Consider the following 14,982-nt stretch of genomic DNA (forward strand, 5'->3'; position numbering starts at 1 on the left):
CTTGGTCATGATGTTTTGTGTAGGAATAGAAACCCTGGCTAAGATACCTTTTAATCAACAAAATTGAATATATTTGTGCTCTGTTATATTTTAGAATATGTAATTTGAAATGACTGAATGACTCAATCTAGCTTATGATTATATTTATTATATTTATTGCCTCACAATGATTTTTTTATGGTGAAGAAATTCAAAATCAAATCTCTTAGTAAGTTCTAAATATATACTACATTATTATATGTTCACCATGATGCACAAGAAAATAAGCAACATTATTTTTGTGGACCTGAGATTTTGTGTCATTTGGACAATATCTCTCCAGCTGCTTCTGCCTTTCAGTACTTGGTGATCACTAGTGTCCTATCCAGTGAGTTGGATAGAAGTTCTAATTATAAGTCACCCAATAGTTGTCTTCACATTGCTCATAGTCTGTAACATAATGTCCTTCAACTTCACAAATAAATGTGGCAAACGACCACATTCTTTTGAAGGCTGAATAATCCTGCTTTGTTTTTACATACCATTCTTTCTTTGCTGGTTCATACACTTATGGATATCTTGGCAGCTGCACGTAATGTGTGTGCAGATATTTTATAAGTTGCTGATCTCATTTCTTGCACACAATTTCTTCTTCTACTTTCAGAGAGGAATTGCTGAATTATCTGTCTTTTGCTATTTTTTCTTTTCTTAATCAAAATTTTTTCACTAAAAATTGATATTCTTTTCTGAAATAATATATCCCAATTACAGTTTCTCATCTGACTACTACACCAAGCTACTCTCCTCCTCCTCTGCCATCTGGGTCTACCTCCTTTTGTCCCTCACTGGAAACCAAACAGGCTCTGCTTTTCTGTGCAAGCCTTTGAGTCCATCACAATCAGACATATCTCTGTGACTCTGAGGACAGTCTGGTCTACCTGGTGAGTTTCAGCACAGTCAGAACAACCCAGAGAGACCCTGTTCCAAAACAACAACAACAAAAAATTAGAACAGCAGCAACAACACAACAACCACACAGCAAACAGGTATCTAAGGGATAATAATAAAATAAGTAAGATTAAAACAAAGACACACCTATCAGAATAGACTAAAACAGAAGGAAAAGGCACCAGCTTGACTTCTCCATGTTCAATGAGTTGTGTAGGTGTTTTCAGCAGTGGGGCCTTGCCATCACTTTGTGGAGAGGAAGCTATTGTCTTGGTAACAGCTTCTGTTGTTATGGGTTCTCATAGGACCGCTTTGACCAAAATTTCATTGTATGTAACCCAATAACAATATTAGAAGCTTCATTTCATTACAAGAGATGGCCAGTTGGCGCTGTCTCCCCTATTATTTGGCATTTTCATTTATATTGCATTTATATATGTATATATATTTCAGGGAACTTTTACTGTATTAGGTTTTCAATACTACCTCTAAAATGGCCTTTAATTTTAGCTGTCTCTCCCCAAATTCCCTGCCCTATCACCCCTCCCCCTACTCGATCCTTCCATTCTAGTGCCCCCATTAACCCACAACTATATCTTCTATTTTACTTTCCTAAGGTCTAATAGTCCCTTCAGTTCCTTACTTTATTTTTACTCTATTCTACTGAGGCTGCCCAATTGTTGATTTAACAGCCGATACCCACACAGAAGCAATTATAAGTCATATTTTTCATTCTGGGTCTAAATACTTAACTCAGAATGATTTCTTTTCTAGATCCATTAACCTGCCTAGAAATTTCATTTTTTGAAACATGGCTGAGTAATACTCCATTGTGTAAACATACCATATTTTCTTCATGCATTCTTCTGTATATATATATATATATATATATATATATATAATATATATATATATATATATATATATATATATATATATATATATATATATATATATATATATATAGTTTGTTTCCAATGTCTAGATTTCTAGCTATTATGACTAGAGCCACAATGAACATGGATGATCAAGTGTCCTTGTGGTGGTAGGATGAGTTGTCCTTTGTGTATATGCCCAATGCTGGTATAGCTGGATCTTGAGAGATGAATTCCCATCTTCCTGAGGAACTACAAGATTGAAATTTTTTTTTTTTTTTTAACACTTTTGGGTTCTTTGTGAATTTCATGTCATGCATCCCAACCCCACTCATCTCCCCATTCTCCTTATACCCATCCTCCACCCTTGTAACCTCAACCCCCAATAAAGAAAAACATGTCCTTGTGGAAGCTGTAGTGTTACAGTGTGTCCCATAGTGTACCCTGTTGTCTACACTTTGCTTGCAGATGTTCATTGCAATGACTTCTTGGTCCAGCAGGAGGCCTCTGGCTTCTGTTACTCTGTCAATACTAGAACCTCACCAGGAATCCTCTCAGAAATCCTGTTATTGCTCTGTGTCATGGAGATATTGTAGTTCTGGATCTTAGGACTGGCATTTTCATGAACTCCAGCAAGTCATCAATGGGATAGATGTTGGGGTGAGCCAATTCAAAGCCCTGGACCTGGGCCTGAGAAGTATCTGAGCTGATCAGCTGCTGGCTATTCTACTTTCATGGCCTGAGGGCTGGCTCACCAGCAACGTCCTGCAACCCGGATCAGCTTTACTCTACCCTGATGCCCAGGCAAGGTACAAGACCTGCCCTCCCAAGGGTTGCAGCCAATGAGGGACGTAGCCAGATCTCCCACTCTCATGACCCCAGGGCCAGATCTTCTAGTTGCTATAGATGGCAAGGGACAAGGGAGGGAAAGAGGGCATCTCTTTCTCGTCTGTGCCACCACACAGCACACAGAGGCAGGGCCAGTCTCCTCCATTCATGCCTTTAGGGATAGCTTACCTGCAGTCTCCTTATCCAGGGCCAGCTCCACCGTGCTGCCCAGTTAAGGTATACAGTGTAGGGTCTGCTCTCCTGCGGGCTGCAGCAGGTGAGGGACAGGGCCAACTCTCCTGCCTGCTGTAAATGGCCAGGGGTTCGAGTTGGGGATGGCATCTCTCTCTCTTGCCTATGCTGCCACATGGTAGACAAGTTGCAGGGCCAGCTCTCCCATGCTCATGCCCTCTGCTCAGTTCTACTGTGCATGGCCTAGGTAAGGTGCAGGGCTTGCTCTCTTGCGTGCTTTGTCTGGTGAGGGACAGGGCCAACTCTCCTGCTCTCAGGACCACAGGTGGCAAGGTGGGAGGCAGGTACCTCTCCCATGTCCATGCCATCATGCAGGAGGTGAGTGGCAGGGCTAGCTCTCTCACATTCGTACCCTCGGGACTGGCTACCAGCAACTCCCACAATATGCGTGTGGGATAAGGGGAGCTCTCTCTCCTCTCCATTACTGCAGCTGGCTACCAGCAAGGTAAGCTCTCCTGCTATCATGCTTCCAGAGCCGGTTCTCCCAGGAGGCCCAGGTGAGGGGTGGGGCCCTCTCTGCAGCCCTCAGACATTAACGTGTTCTTCAGGGACCAGGGAAGTCTTCCTGGCCTTTGTTGGCAACAGACCTGTGCTGCTGCAGGTCCATGGTCCCAGATGTGGCTCCTGGTGACAGCATAGGCCAGGATCCCACCATAGACACAGGTTGTGTCACCAGCTACTTATATCAGGCTGTTCCTCACTAACTTTTGAGTCTCTAGTTCTGCCTCTCTTCATTGTGCCCACATGCTTCTGTTTCTCTTTCTATTCCATTTCTCCACCACTTACTTGCTCCTCTTAGTGGCACCCAGGGTCTTTGGATGTCTGGGGTCATCTCAGGAGTGGGCTCAGGAGTGCTATGCCCTACTTGTGCATTAAGGCACCAGACAAGTGTCATCTTGGGCCCATGTAAGATTCATCTGTCTAGGGCTCAGTCCTGCCCAGGGACTGAGGTTCCAGGCATGGTTCTTCTAATCTCCAGTTTGCTTCTCACCCTTGGAGCCCATCCAGGCCTGCAAAGCAGCAAACTGGTAGCTGTCTCCTGCCTGGTTTTATTCAGGGAGTGTTAGCCTACTAATCATTCAGATGTTCACAGGTCAGAGCACTGGGTGCAGATGAAGCCTCTCTCTTCTCTGCCACCTACTGACGCACTTGTAACACAGCAGCCACAGCAAAGACTCTAGGGACAGATGCAACACTGATTTCCCTGCTGATTTGCATTTCCCTGCTGACTGACGATGTTGGTCATTTCTTTGAATGCTTTTTAGCCATTTGTGGGGTTTTTTTTTTTTTTTTTTGAGACTTTCCTGTGTATATCAGCACCCCATCTTAAAATTGGGTTATTTGCTTTGTTGATATCTCGTTCTTTTGCATTCTTTATTTATTTTGGGGAATTATCCTTCTATCATATGGGTAGTTGGTAAAGATCTTTTCCTATCCTGTGGAGTTGTAGCGTTGTTGGAATGATGGCCTTTGTCATAGAGAGAAGCTTTTCAGTTTCATAAGACCCCATTTATTAATTGTTGATCTTAGTGCATGTGTTAATAGTATGCTGCTTAGCAAGTCTTTTCTTATGACTAGGAGTTCAAGGCTATTTCCCATTTTCTCTTCTATTAGGCTCAGTATATCCAGTTTTATATTAAGGTCTTTGATCTATTTTGAGTTGAGTCTTATGCAGGGTGATGATTATGGATCTATTTGAGTTGTCCTTTGTACACCTGTCCTGTTTGATCAGCACCATTTGTTGAAGATGCTGTCTTTTTCACTCAATGCATATCTCTGGCTTCTTTATCAATATTCAGATGCCTATATGTGTGTGAATTTTTGTCTGTCTGGGTTCTCAATTAGAATCCACTGACTGATGTGTTAGTTTTTATGCCAATACCATGTTGCTTTTATTATTATAGCTCTTCAGTACAGTTTGAAACTGGGGCTAGTGATACCGCCAGCAGCTCTTTATTGTTCAGGATTGTTATAACTGTCCTGAGTTGTTTGTGTTTTCCACATGAAGCTGAAATTTTGTTTTCAAGAATTGTACCAGAATTTTGATGTGGATAGCATTGAATCTGTAATTGTTTTTGGTAGGATGGCCATTTTTACAATATTAATCCTACTGATATATTAGCACATGAAATCCTTTCATCTTCTGATATCTTCAGTTTTTCCCATCAGTGTCCTAAAGTTTTATTTATTTATTTTTTATAACACAAGAATTTCAATTGCTTGGTAAGAGATACCCCAATATATTGTATATTATATTGTGAAAGGTGCATTTCACTGATTTTTCCACTGTCCATTTGTCATTTGTACATAAAAAGACTACTGATTTTTGTGAGTTAATATTGTATCTAGCTACTTTATTAAATGCTTTTATCTTCAGGAGGAGGAGTTTCCTGATAAATTTCTAGGATCATTTATGTATAATATCTTATCATCTGCAGGTAAAGATACTCACATGTCTTCCTTTCAATTTGTATGGCCTTGATATCTTTCTGTTGTCTAGCTCCAGTTACGTCTTAAGTACTATATATGTTGAGTAGGTACGAAGAGAGTGAACAACGTTGCCTTGTTCCTGATTTTAGTGTACTTGCTTGGAATTTCTTTCCATTTCAGTCGATGTGGTGAGGTATGCCCCTGGTATCCCCAATCTCTCTAGGACTTTTATCATGAAGAGGCCTTTGATATTTTCAAAGGCCTTTTCTGAATCTAATGAGATGATCATGTCTTTTATGTTTTTCAGTTTGTTTACATGGTGAATTACATTTATTCATTTACATATGTTGAACCATTTCTTTATCTCTGGATTATGGTAGATTTTTTTTGATGTATTCTTGGATTTATTTGCAAGTATATAACTGAGAATTTTTGCATCTGTATTCATAAGGGAAATTGGGCTGTAATTATCTTTGTTGGGTCTTTGTGTATCAGGATAACAGTGGCCTCATAAAATGAACTGGGTAATGTTGCCCCTGATTCTAATTTGTGGAATAATTTGAGAAGTATTGACATTAATTCTTCTTTGAAGGTCTGGTGGGATTCCGCACTAAAACCATTTAGCCCTTTTCTTCCTTTCTTCTTTTTCTTTTATTTTGGGGGGAGATTTGGACTATTTTCAGCTACTGTTCCTATTTCACTAGGGATTAATTATAAGTCGGTTTAAATTTCTTATCTGATCATTGACTTAATTCTGGTAAGTGGTAGGCATTGAGAAAATTGTCCATTTCTTTTAGATTTTCCAAGTTGGTGGAGTACAGATTCTAAAAGTATGTCCTTATGATTCTCTGGATTTCTTCAGTGTCTATTGTTATGTTTCCCTTTTTCATCTGTAATTTTCTTAATTTGGATATTCTATCTCTACCTTTTAGCTCATTTGAGAAAGGGTTTTCAATCTCATTGATTTTTTTTCAAGGAATCTTTGTTTCCTTGATTATTTTTCTTTTTGTTGTTGTTTCTGTGTTACTGATTTCAGTTCTGAGTCTGATTATTTCTTTTTTTTTTTTTTTTTTTTTTTTTGTTTTGCTTGCTACATCCTTTGAATGTGACCTATTCTTTTTTGCNTTTTTTTTTTTTTTTTTTTTTTTTTTTTTTTTTTTTGCTATCTACATCCTTTGAATGTGACCTATTCTTTTTTGCATTAGAGCTTCCATGTGTGCTGTTAAGTTACTAGTATGAAATCTCTTTCTTTTATTTTATTTTTTAAAATGTAAGCCGTTAGTGGTCTGAACTTGCCTCTTAGATCAGCCTTCATTATGTCCCACAAGTTTGGATATGTTGTGCATTCATTTTCATTCAATTCTATGAAGTCTTTGCTTTCTTTTTGAACTTCTGTCTTGATCCATTTTTCATTCAATAGTAAGTTGTTCTTTTCCCAAGTGTTTGTAAAGTTTTTATTGTTTCTATAAAACTGTCATTCAATTTTACTATATTGCAGTGATATGCAGCTTCAATCATGGTGGTCAGATGAAGAGTGTTATTGCAATTTTTTTGTGTTTGCTGAGGCTTGCTTTGTATATGAGTGTATGGCCAGTTTTAGAGAAAGTTCTATGAGGAGTTGAAAGAAAGGTGTTTTGTTTTGTTTTGTTTTGTTTGTGTTTGGGTGAAATGTTCTGTAAATATATTAGGTTCATTTGGTTATAACATCAGTTAGCTCCAGCATTTCTCTGTTCAGATTTTATCTGAATGGACTATCCATTGCCAAGAATGTGGTATTGAAATCTCCCAGTATCAATGAGTGAGGGTCAATGTGTGACTTAATGTGTTACTGGAGTGCTTCTTTCATGACCTTGAGTGTCCTTGTATTTGGTGCATAGATGTTATTACGTATGTTCTTCTCTATCTCTTCTGACTAGTTTTGGCTTAAAGCCTATTCTTTTCAGATATTAAAATTGCTATATAAGCTTGCTTCTTAGGTCCATATGTTTGAAATATCTTTATTTTCCATTCTTTTATTCTGAAGTGATATGTCTATCCTTGATGCTAAAGTGTGTTACTTAGATGCAACAAAAGATTTTGCATCAATTCCATTAGTTTGCCTCATTTTATTGTGGAATTAGATATTAATGAGCTGTGTTTGCTGATTTATGTTGTTTTGTTGTGTGTGTGTTTTCTTCCTTTGTATTTTTGGTCTGGGTTGTGTTTTCTTAGATGTGGTTAACCTCTTCAGGTTAGGTTTTCCTTCTAGTGCCTTTGGTAGGGATGGATTTTTAGTTAAATATTACTTAAATTTGGTATTGTTATGGATTGTCCATTGTGCTTGAAAGTTTTTCCAGGGACAGTAATCCATACAATGGTTGGACATCTGTGGTCTCCTAATGTCTGTAAAATATCTTTCCAGGACCTTCTGGATTTTAGTGTCTCCACTGAGAGAGACGTTCAGTGTTATTCTAATAGGTCTTCCTTTATATATTTCTTGGTCTTTTTCCCCCTTGCAGATCCTTTTGTTGTTGTTGTTGTTGTTCTGTACATATAGTGTTTTGATTATTATGCACTGCTCCAATCTATTTGGTGTTTTGTATGCTTCTTATATATTGATATGAATCTTCTTCTTCAGGTTGAAAAGTTTTTCTTCTGAGTTTGAGGCCAGTCTGGTCTACAGGACAGTCAGGGTTATACAGAGAAACCCTGTCTCGAAAAGAAAAAAAGAAAAATTTTCTTCTATGGTTTTGTTTAATTTTTTCTGTGTCTTTCACCTGGGTCTCTTCTCCCTCTCTGCCTATTATTCTTAGATTTGATATTTTCACTGTGTTCCAGATTTCCTGGATTTTTGTGCCAAGAGTTTTTTTTAGATTTAACATTATAATTGGCTGAAGTATCCATTTCTTCTATTGTGTCTTCAATGCCCAAGATTATCTCTTCTTTCTCTTGAATTCTATTAGTGTTTCTCTGAGGCTGCTATTCAAATTCCTCAATTTTTCATTTCCAGATTTTCATCAGTTTGTGTTTTACTTATTGATTTTATTTCAATTTCAGATTTTGAATAGTTTTATTAATTTCCTTCCAATGTTTATGCTTTTATAAATTTCTTTAAGGGATTCATTCATTTCCTCTTTATGGGTATCTATCATATTTGCAATGACTATTTTAAGGTATTTTTCTTGTGGTTCAGCTGTACTGCAATACTCAAAGTCTGCTGTGGTAGGATTCCTGGGTTCTAGTGGAGACATATTGTTCTGGCTGTAATTGATCTAGCCATCTGTGTTTTGGAAGATTGAAATTCTAGGTAACAATAGTGAAGGAATGATATAAACTCCATTTGTTTCCATTTAAGGACAAAGCCTGATTTTAAAAAAGAAGGCCATAAGGCAACAGCTCCAGGGATAGACAATAAAATCCAGAAACAAGGTCATAATCAACAGCCTGGGGATAACCACCAAAATGGGGAAATATCTCAGAATGGGCCAGCTGTGCTGGGTAGCCCTATCACAACCTATGGTTAAACATTCATGACATAGGAATTCAGACTACTGGCATCCTGTGACCCCTTAGCATCTACCAATTAACTTTTAGCTTATATAATCCCCCTAGAGGGTTCCCCTAGTTCCCTATAAGAAGGCCTGCACACAGGCCTATAAGAGCCTTTAAGAACCCCTGCATGCAGTTTTTTTCCTGCGAAATAAATGCACTTTTCCTTTGCATATTGAGTCTAGGGTCTTCCTTCAGCAATACTCAGACCCTCACAATATTCAGTCTTGTCTATGTGGGTGATAATAAATTATTTTTATGCTGTTGAAATGAGTCAATTCAAACCAGATTAGATTATATTAATCACAGGTTTATTGGAAACCTCCTCTTAAGAGGAGAATGAGGAGGAGCAGGAGGAGCAGGAGGAGGAGGAGGAGGATGGTGAAAAGAAAGAAGAGGAGGAAGAGGAGAAGGAGAAGGGGATAGGGAAGGGAAAGGGGGAGGAGGAAGAGGAGGAGGAGGAGGACAAGGAGGGGGTCGGGGACCAAAATGTCTGGATTAAATAGGGAAGAGCCTCTGGGGATAGGGCAGCCCAGCCCCTGTGTTGAAAAATTTGGGCTTGGGAGGCAGGGTATATCAGGTAGGGACTGAGAACCTGGAGGACAGCTCTGCTTTGGTATGTAAAATATACCTTAGTCCCTTGTTCTGAGTCTGAAACCAAACAGGTAGGTATTTTCTTTTGTGGTTTCTGTTGCCCTATCTCGTTCTCAGGAGAGTGTGGTGACTGTGTGTTGCACCTCAATGCTTTGTGTCAGTGGTTTTTAAGATTTGGTATTTTCTTTGACTGGGGTGTCCTTCTTTCTATTGTTCCTCAATGCCTGAGATTCTTTCTTGTTAGGGGCTGGTTTAGGGTGCTGTGTATTCAGATGATTTTTGTACCTAGAGATATGGTTTCTTTTGAGTTCCTAAGCTTTTCATTTGCAGATTTCCCTTAGGTTGTTTGTTGTTGTTGTTGTTGTTGTTTCATTTGTTTGTTTGTTTTTATGGGATACCCATAGGTGTGGCCACTGGAGGTTCTGGATAAAATATGTTTCTAGGTCTTAGCAGCTTAGGAATGGAGATGTGTTAGATTGGGGCTTGCAGGGTAGGACACAAGATTAGGAGCACCGCCAGGAAGGAGGAAAGCAGGGTGTTCCACAAGGATCTATCTAGTCCTCTGGCAATGGAGCCAGAGAGAAAATAGAGGACACAGGAGGTCATCTACTACAGAGCCGGTGTTGAGATTGGGGGATGACATATAGGGAGAGGAGAAAGTGAAGAACTGGTGCTCATTTCCCTGCTTTCCTGACCTACATGCTTCTCTGGCAGGCTTGGAGGGCTGGAGTGGCCTTTGTGTTCCCAGGGAATCTGTTACTCTGTTTTTTAGTTTTGGTGTCCTCCACACTAATTTCTTAAATGGCTATATTAATTTACATTCTTGTCAATATAAAATGCTCTTTCCCCTACATTCTTTCCAGCTTACTCCCCACTTTCTTTTGATGAAGTCATTCTCGCCTGTGATACGTCTTAAGTCCTTTCTGTCTTTTTTCCCCTTCCCCGGTGGATGTCTGTTGATCAAAGCATCATTAATACATTTACTGGACACTCCCATCCTTCCTTTGGAGCTGTCTTTATACAGGTCCATGGGCAGGCATGTAACAAGGCATTCATTTTCTCACTATTAAGTGGCTTATGTTCCTCTTCACTATACACTAGATTTTTATTTCCATAGCCTTTTAATTTACTGCAATTTTAATAATTATCATTATCATCTATGCTTTTGGCATCATAAGAAAATCATTATCTAAAGTGATTCCATTGTGCTTTCTCTCTCTTTTCTCTGCCAGGTTTTAGGACTTACATCTAACTAGGTAGCTCATTGTATTTGTTTTTTAGACATGATATGAGATGATGATCCAATTTAAACTGAATTCATATGGATATCCAGTGGTTACTATGCTGTTTGCTAAAAGATTAGGGTATTCTTATTGTAGTTCTTGGCACCTTTATCCAAAATAAATTGCTCACGAGTGCATGGATTTATTAATGGATACTGTTCTATGCATTTGGTATTTTGTGTCTATCTTTATTCCAGCATATTTTATTTTGATCACCATAGCTTTGTTATAGATTATGGAAACAAGTAGGACATGCATTGCTCAGATAAACATTAGAAACATCCTAAATTGATGTGTTTAATTTCAAATGACCAAAGAAATAATGAAATATATGAGTATAATCATAATATACTACATTTGTTTTCCTAGAGCTTTAGAGACACAGATGATTTTTTTTAATTCCTGAGTTTAGGGTATTAGAAATGTTCTTATTTGTTTTCCCATTATATTTCACCCTTGGTGGCTGGGTGTATTGACTGTTATATTGTGACAACTGTTTATGAGCAATTAACTGTGATCTCAGAACACCAAGAGAGCAGGTGGAAGGAAGAACTTTGTGTTAGCTGATATATGTCATCTATGATACAGTGTTAGTAACAATATTAGTGGCAGTTGTTCTGCTAACAACATTGGCTGATGTGTTTAATCACTCTCACATTCCACATGGCAAGATCTCAACAAAAGTATGTTGTGATAATTGGAAAGTGGTTATTATATGGTGACACATTAGTATCATTATATTGTACTTCTATTCTATAATTTCATATTTTTACCGAAAAGGATTTTTAAAAGATAATCCCTATTCACATATCAGTACTTCAATACTTTCTTTGTGTGTGCATACAATAGCCATAAAGTTCTATTTCCACTGTTAGAACCCCTTCCTCATCTCTCATGAAGTGTTACAGAAAATGTCGGCTTAATTACTTGGCAACAAAGCTTCTCAAATTTTGTATAAGTTTTAGTAGTCTAGAATTTTGTTTTATTGAAACTATGTATATATACATGAGAATAAAGGACATTTTAAGGCCAGTTTCTGTTAAAATTAGCATTCTAAATCAGCCATTTATTCTGAAAACAACCTTGATACACACGTATAATACTCACTTTTGTGGCGTGCATTCATTTCTATCCTTATTCCATCTTCAACAGAGTAGTACTCAACAAATGCTCTTAGAAGAGTTTTTCAATCTTCACCTTCCACAATTTTGTTGCTCCTGCTTTTAAGTACCTTACTCTGGTGACATTTCACAAGTTCTAATTTACCTTAGCTTACCCAAGTGTTCATGCTCTAAGCTGCTGAAATGAATTGATTATAAATACTTATATAATGGTAGTTTATGTTTTAACTACAAGTGTTCCTTTGTCTTTTGGATGTTTACCATCCCCAACATTGACAAAGGCCATCAGCCAGGCAGAAGACTATTTGGATATGTGATCTCAAAGTTTACTTTCACTTTTTTCCTATTTTCTCTTAAGATCCATCCCAATTTACTCTTACCTATATTTCTACCTGGCACATTTCTGCTGAAGAAAGCATTATGGACTTTAACATTTATGCATAAACTTTGCAAGCAGTTCCCCTGTGTAATTTCATGTGAAGTTTTTGGTGAATTGAGTTTTTATACTATAGCAGAAGCTTGTTTAAAATATCTTGAGATTATTTGTTTTTCTGCAGAATTTTCTGCAAGACATTCTTTACTTCTTTATTTCTTAAGCTATAAATAAATGGGTTTAGTAAGGGAACCACTATTGTAAACAAAATAGCAGCTGGCATGTCCTTATCACCTTCTTCTAGCAAGTTCGGTCTAATGTATATGAAGAAAAGAGATCCATAGAATAGCGAAACAGACAGAAAGTGGGATGCACAGGTGGAGAAGGCTTTGACCCTTCCCTCTTTGGATTTCATTTGGAAAATTGTANAAACAATGNAAAGGTAAGATANNAGNACACNACCTATTGTGAANACTTGGATTGNGNCTGAAAAGACAAACANTACAAGCTCNTTGACATAGGGGTCAACACAGGAGAGTCTGTACAAAGGAAGAATATCACAATAAAAGTGGTTGATTTGATTAGACCCACAGAATTCTAGTCTAAATAATAGCCCCACATGAACCATAGAATGCAGGTTTCCAATTATGAAGGCTCCCATGGTCATCTGAAGGCAGAGCTTCTTGGACATCATGGTGTGGTACTGCAGTGGGTTGCATATGGCCACATAGCGGTCATAGGCCATCGCTGACAGAATAAAGCAGTCTGCAGTTTCAATAGTGGATAGAAAATAAAACTGTGCCATGCATTCATACAGAGAAATTAGTCTGTCCTCAGAGAAAAAGTTCTCCAACATTTTAGGGGTAATAGTACAGGCACAACAAGAATCTATGAGAGCCAGGTTGCCCAGAAAGAAGTACATTGGGGTGTGAAGAGAACATTCTTTGCAAATCAGAATCACCAGACCCATATTCCCTATCATGGTAATCAGATAGATGACAAAAAATACTGCAAAGAGAAGGCCCTTCATTTCCGGATGGTCTGTAAATCCTGTGAGGATAAACTCATGTTTCATGGTGTGGTTTTCTTCAAGCATTCCTGATTCTCTGAAAAAAAAAAAAGGGTGGGGGAATAAAGCACTATTTTATTGTGTGCTTCAAACACCTTTGAGCTCTCATTGGTTCAAAGCAGGAGATGCATCTTGGATAACACCTTTGCAAGTCATCTGAACTCATGTTGCCAAATTTGTAGCATAATTACTGTTTCTTTGCAGGGCTAGAGATGGAACCCATTGTATTGTATGTGATAGGCAAGTGGCTTCATCACCAGAGTACACTCCTTGCCTAAGTTATTCCTTTAACCCCTGTTTATTATACATTATTCTATCAGATTTACAAGAAAAGCTTTATATTGGATTCATATAAATTGTATTTATTTATTTATAAATATGACAAAATATGCTCCAGGAAATTACTTTATAATTTTATAGTATAACTAATATCATTGTTCCAAAGAAATTCAACGATGTATTTGTAGTAGCTAAGGATATTGTTTAGAAGACTATTATTGTTACAATAATGATAGCAATACTATGGACAGTATCCAAAAGGTGGCAAGAATTTAGATGTGCATGGACAGATGAATGGATAGAATATGTATAAATGTAAAATGGAATATTAGTCATTCTTATAAAGGAATAGGAATATAGACATTACAACATAGGCAAAATTTGATAAATGGTGGAAAGCAGACACAGTGGAAACATTCCACAATTCTATTTAAGTAACATACCTACAGTAGAGAAATTCAGAGGCAGAGGGATGATTTGAGGGAACTTGGAACAGAGATATATTGCTTAATGAGCATCCATTTTCTCTTTGAGAAGATCGAATACGGGAGTAATGGTCACAGTTGCACAAAATAAATGCACCTAACACTGTGAACAACACAGTTCATAGGCTACAGTGACAAATTACATTATATATAATTTACTTCAAAACAATTATTATTTATATGTGCTCAGGAGTTTCTCTTACATATTTTTTATTTATAATCTTGTTGAAGTTTACACTAAAAATAAAATGCTGTAGGGAACAGTATGTTTGCAAAGTATTTTCTTCTGAGTATTGGTATGCACAGTCATACAGGTGACACAGAGATAAAAGCAAGAGATAGATTGAGACACAGAGTAGCAAGAGACAAAAAGACAACACACAGAGAGACAGACAGGCAGACACACACACACAGAGGTGAGAGGGAGCAGTGAGACTCAAAGAGTAGCAAGAGACAGAAAGATAGATACAGAAAGACAGACACACAGAGAGAGGCGAAAGGGAGCAGTGGGGAATAAGGACTGCTTTAGGACTTCCAGCTTATTTGTAATATTACTTATGCTTGCAATCTAAAATAATTCCACTTTTATGCGTATAAATAAGTCTAATAATTTACATAATGTTTCTACTAAATACATTTTGTGCCAGCTTCATGATTTTCTCCAACTTCCAAATTGATACAAATAAAATTTGCATTAGCACTTGTGTAAAAATTGTAAGATAAGCTAGAAAGCTTTCTCGTTTACTGATAATTTTAAAAAGTCCAATATCAAATTAGTTATCTTTCATACAAATTTTCTAGTACACATAGGGAATGCCTCAAAGAGAAAAATTAATGCCATGTAAAAGTTGGTAGTACCATGATATTATTTTAAAATATTCTCAAAACATTAAAAATGTACTTACATAGCAGTATTTAACAGAGACCTTTATTTTGTT

General features: G+C 37.5%; 1 protein-coding gene and 1 non-coding gene across 3 annotated transcripts; both read right to left on the reverse strand.

Moving 5' to 3' along the window:
• Window positions 1-3,941: 3,941 nt before the first annotated feature.
• LOC115065132 lies at window positions 3,942-4,070 on the reverse strand. Its single transcript, XR_003844934.1, has one exon. It is a non-coding gene; the product is annotated as a small nucleolar RNA SNORA17 (small nucleolar RNA).
• Window positions 4,071-7,435: 3,365 nt separating this feature from the next.
• Window positions 7,436-13,377, reverse strand: LOC110329896 (olfactory receptor 5K1-like). 2 transcript variants are annotated; one of them, XM_021209832.1, is made up of 2 exons: window positions 12,390-13,307; window positions 7,436-7,480 (listed from the first exon to the last, which is right to left on the reverse strand). In XM_021209832.1, exons 1-2 carry the CDS (start codon window positions 13,305-13,307, stop codon window positions 7,436-7,438), a joined length of 963 nt encoding a protein of 320 aa, XP_021065491.1. The 2 variants fall into 2 exon arrangements, with proteins under 2 accessions (XP_021065491.1, XP_021065492.1); XM_021209833.1 differs by lacking the exon at window positions 7,436-7,480 and having other exon boundaries at window positions 12,291-13,377.
• Window positions 13,378-14,982: the final 1,605 nt, after the last annotated feature.

This window comes from Mus pahari, chromosome 12 (assembly GCF_900095145.1).
Source record: "Mus pahari chromosome 12, PAHARI_EIJ_v1.1, whole genome shotgun sequence".
Taxonomy (NCBI): domain Eukaryota; kingdom Metazoa; phylum Chordata; class Mammalia; order Rodentia; family Muridae; genus Mus; species Mus pahari.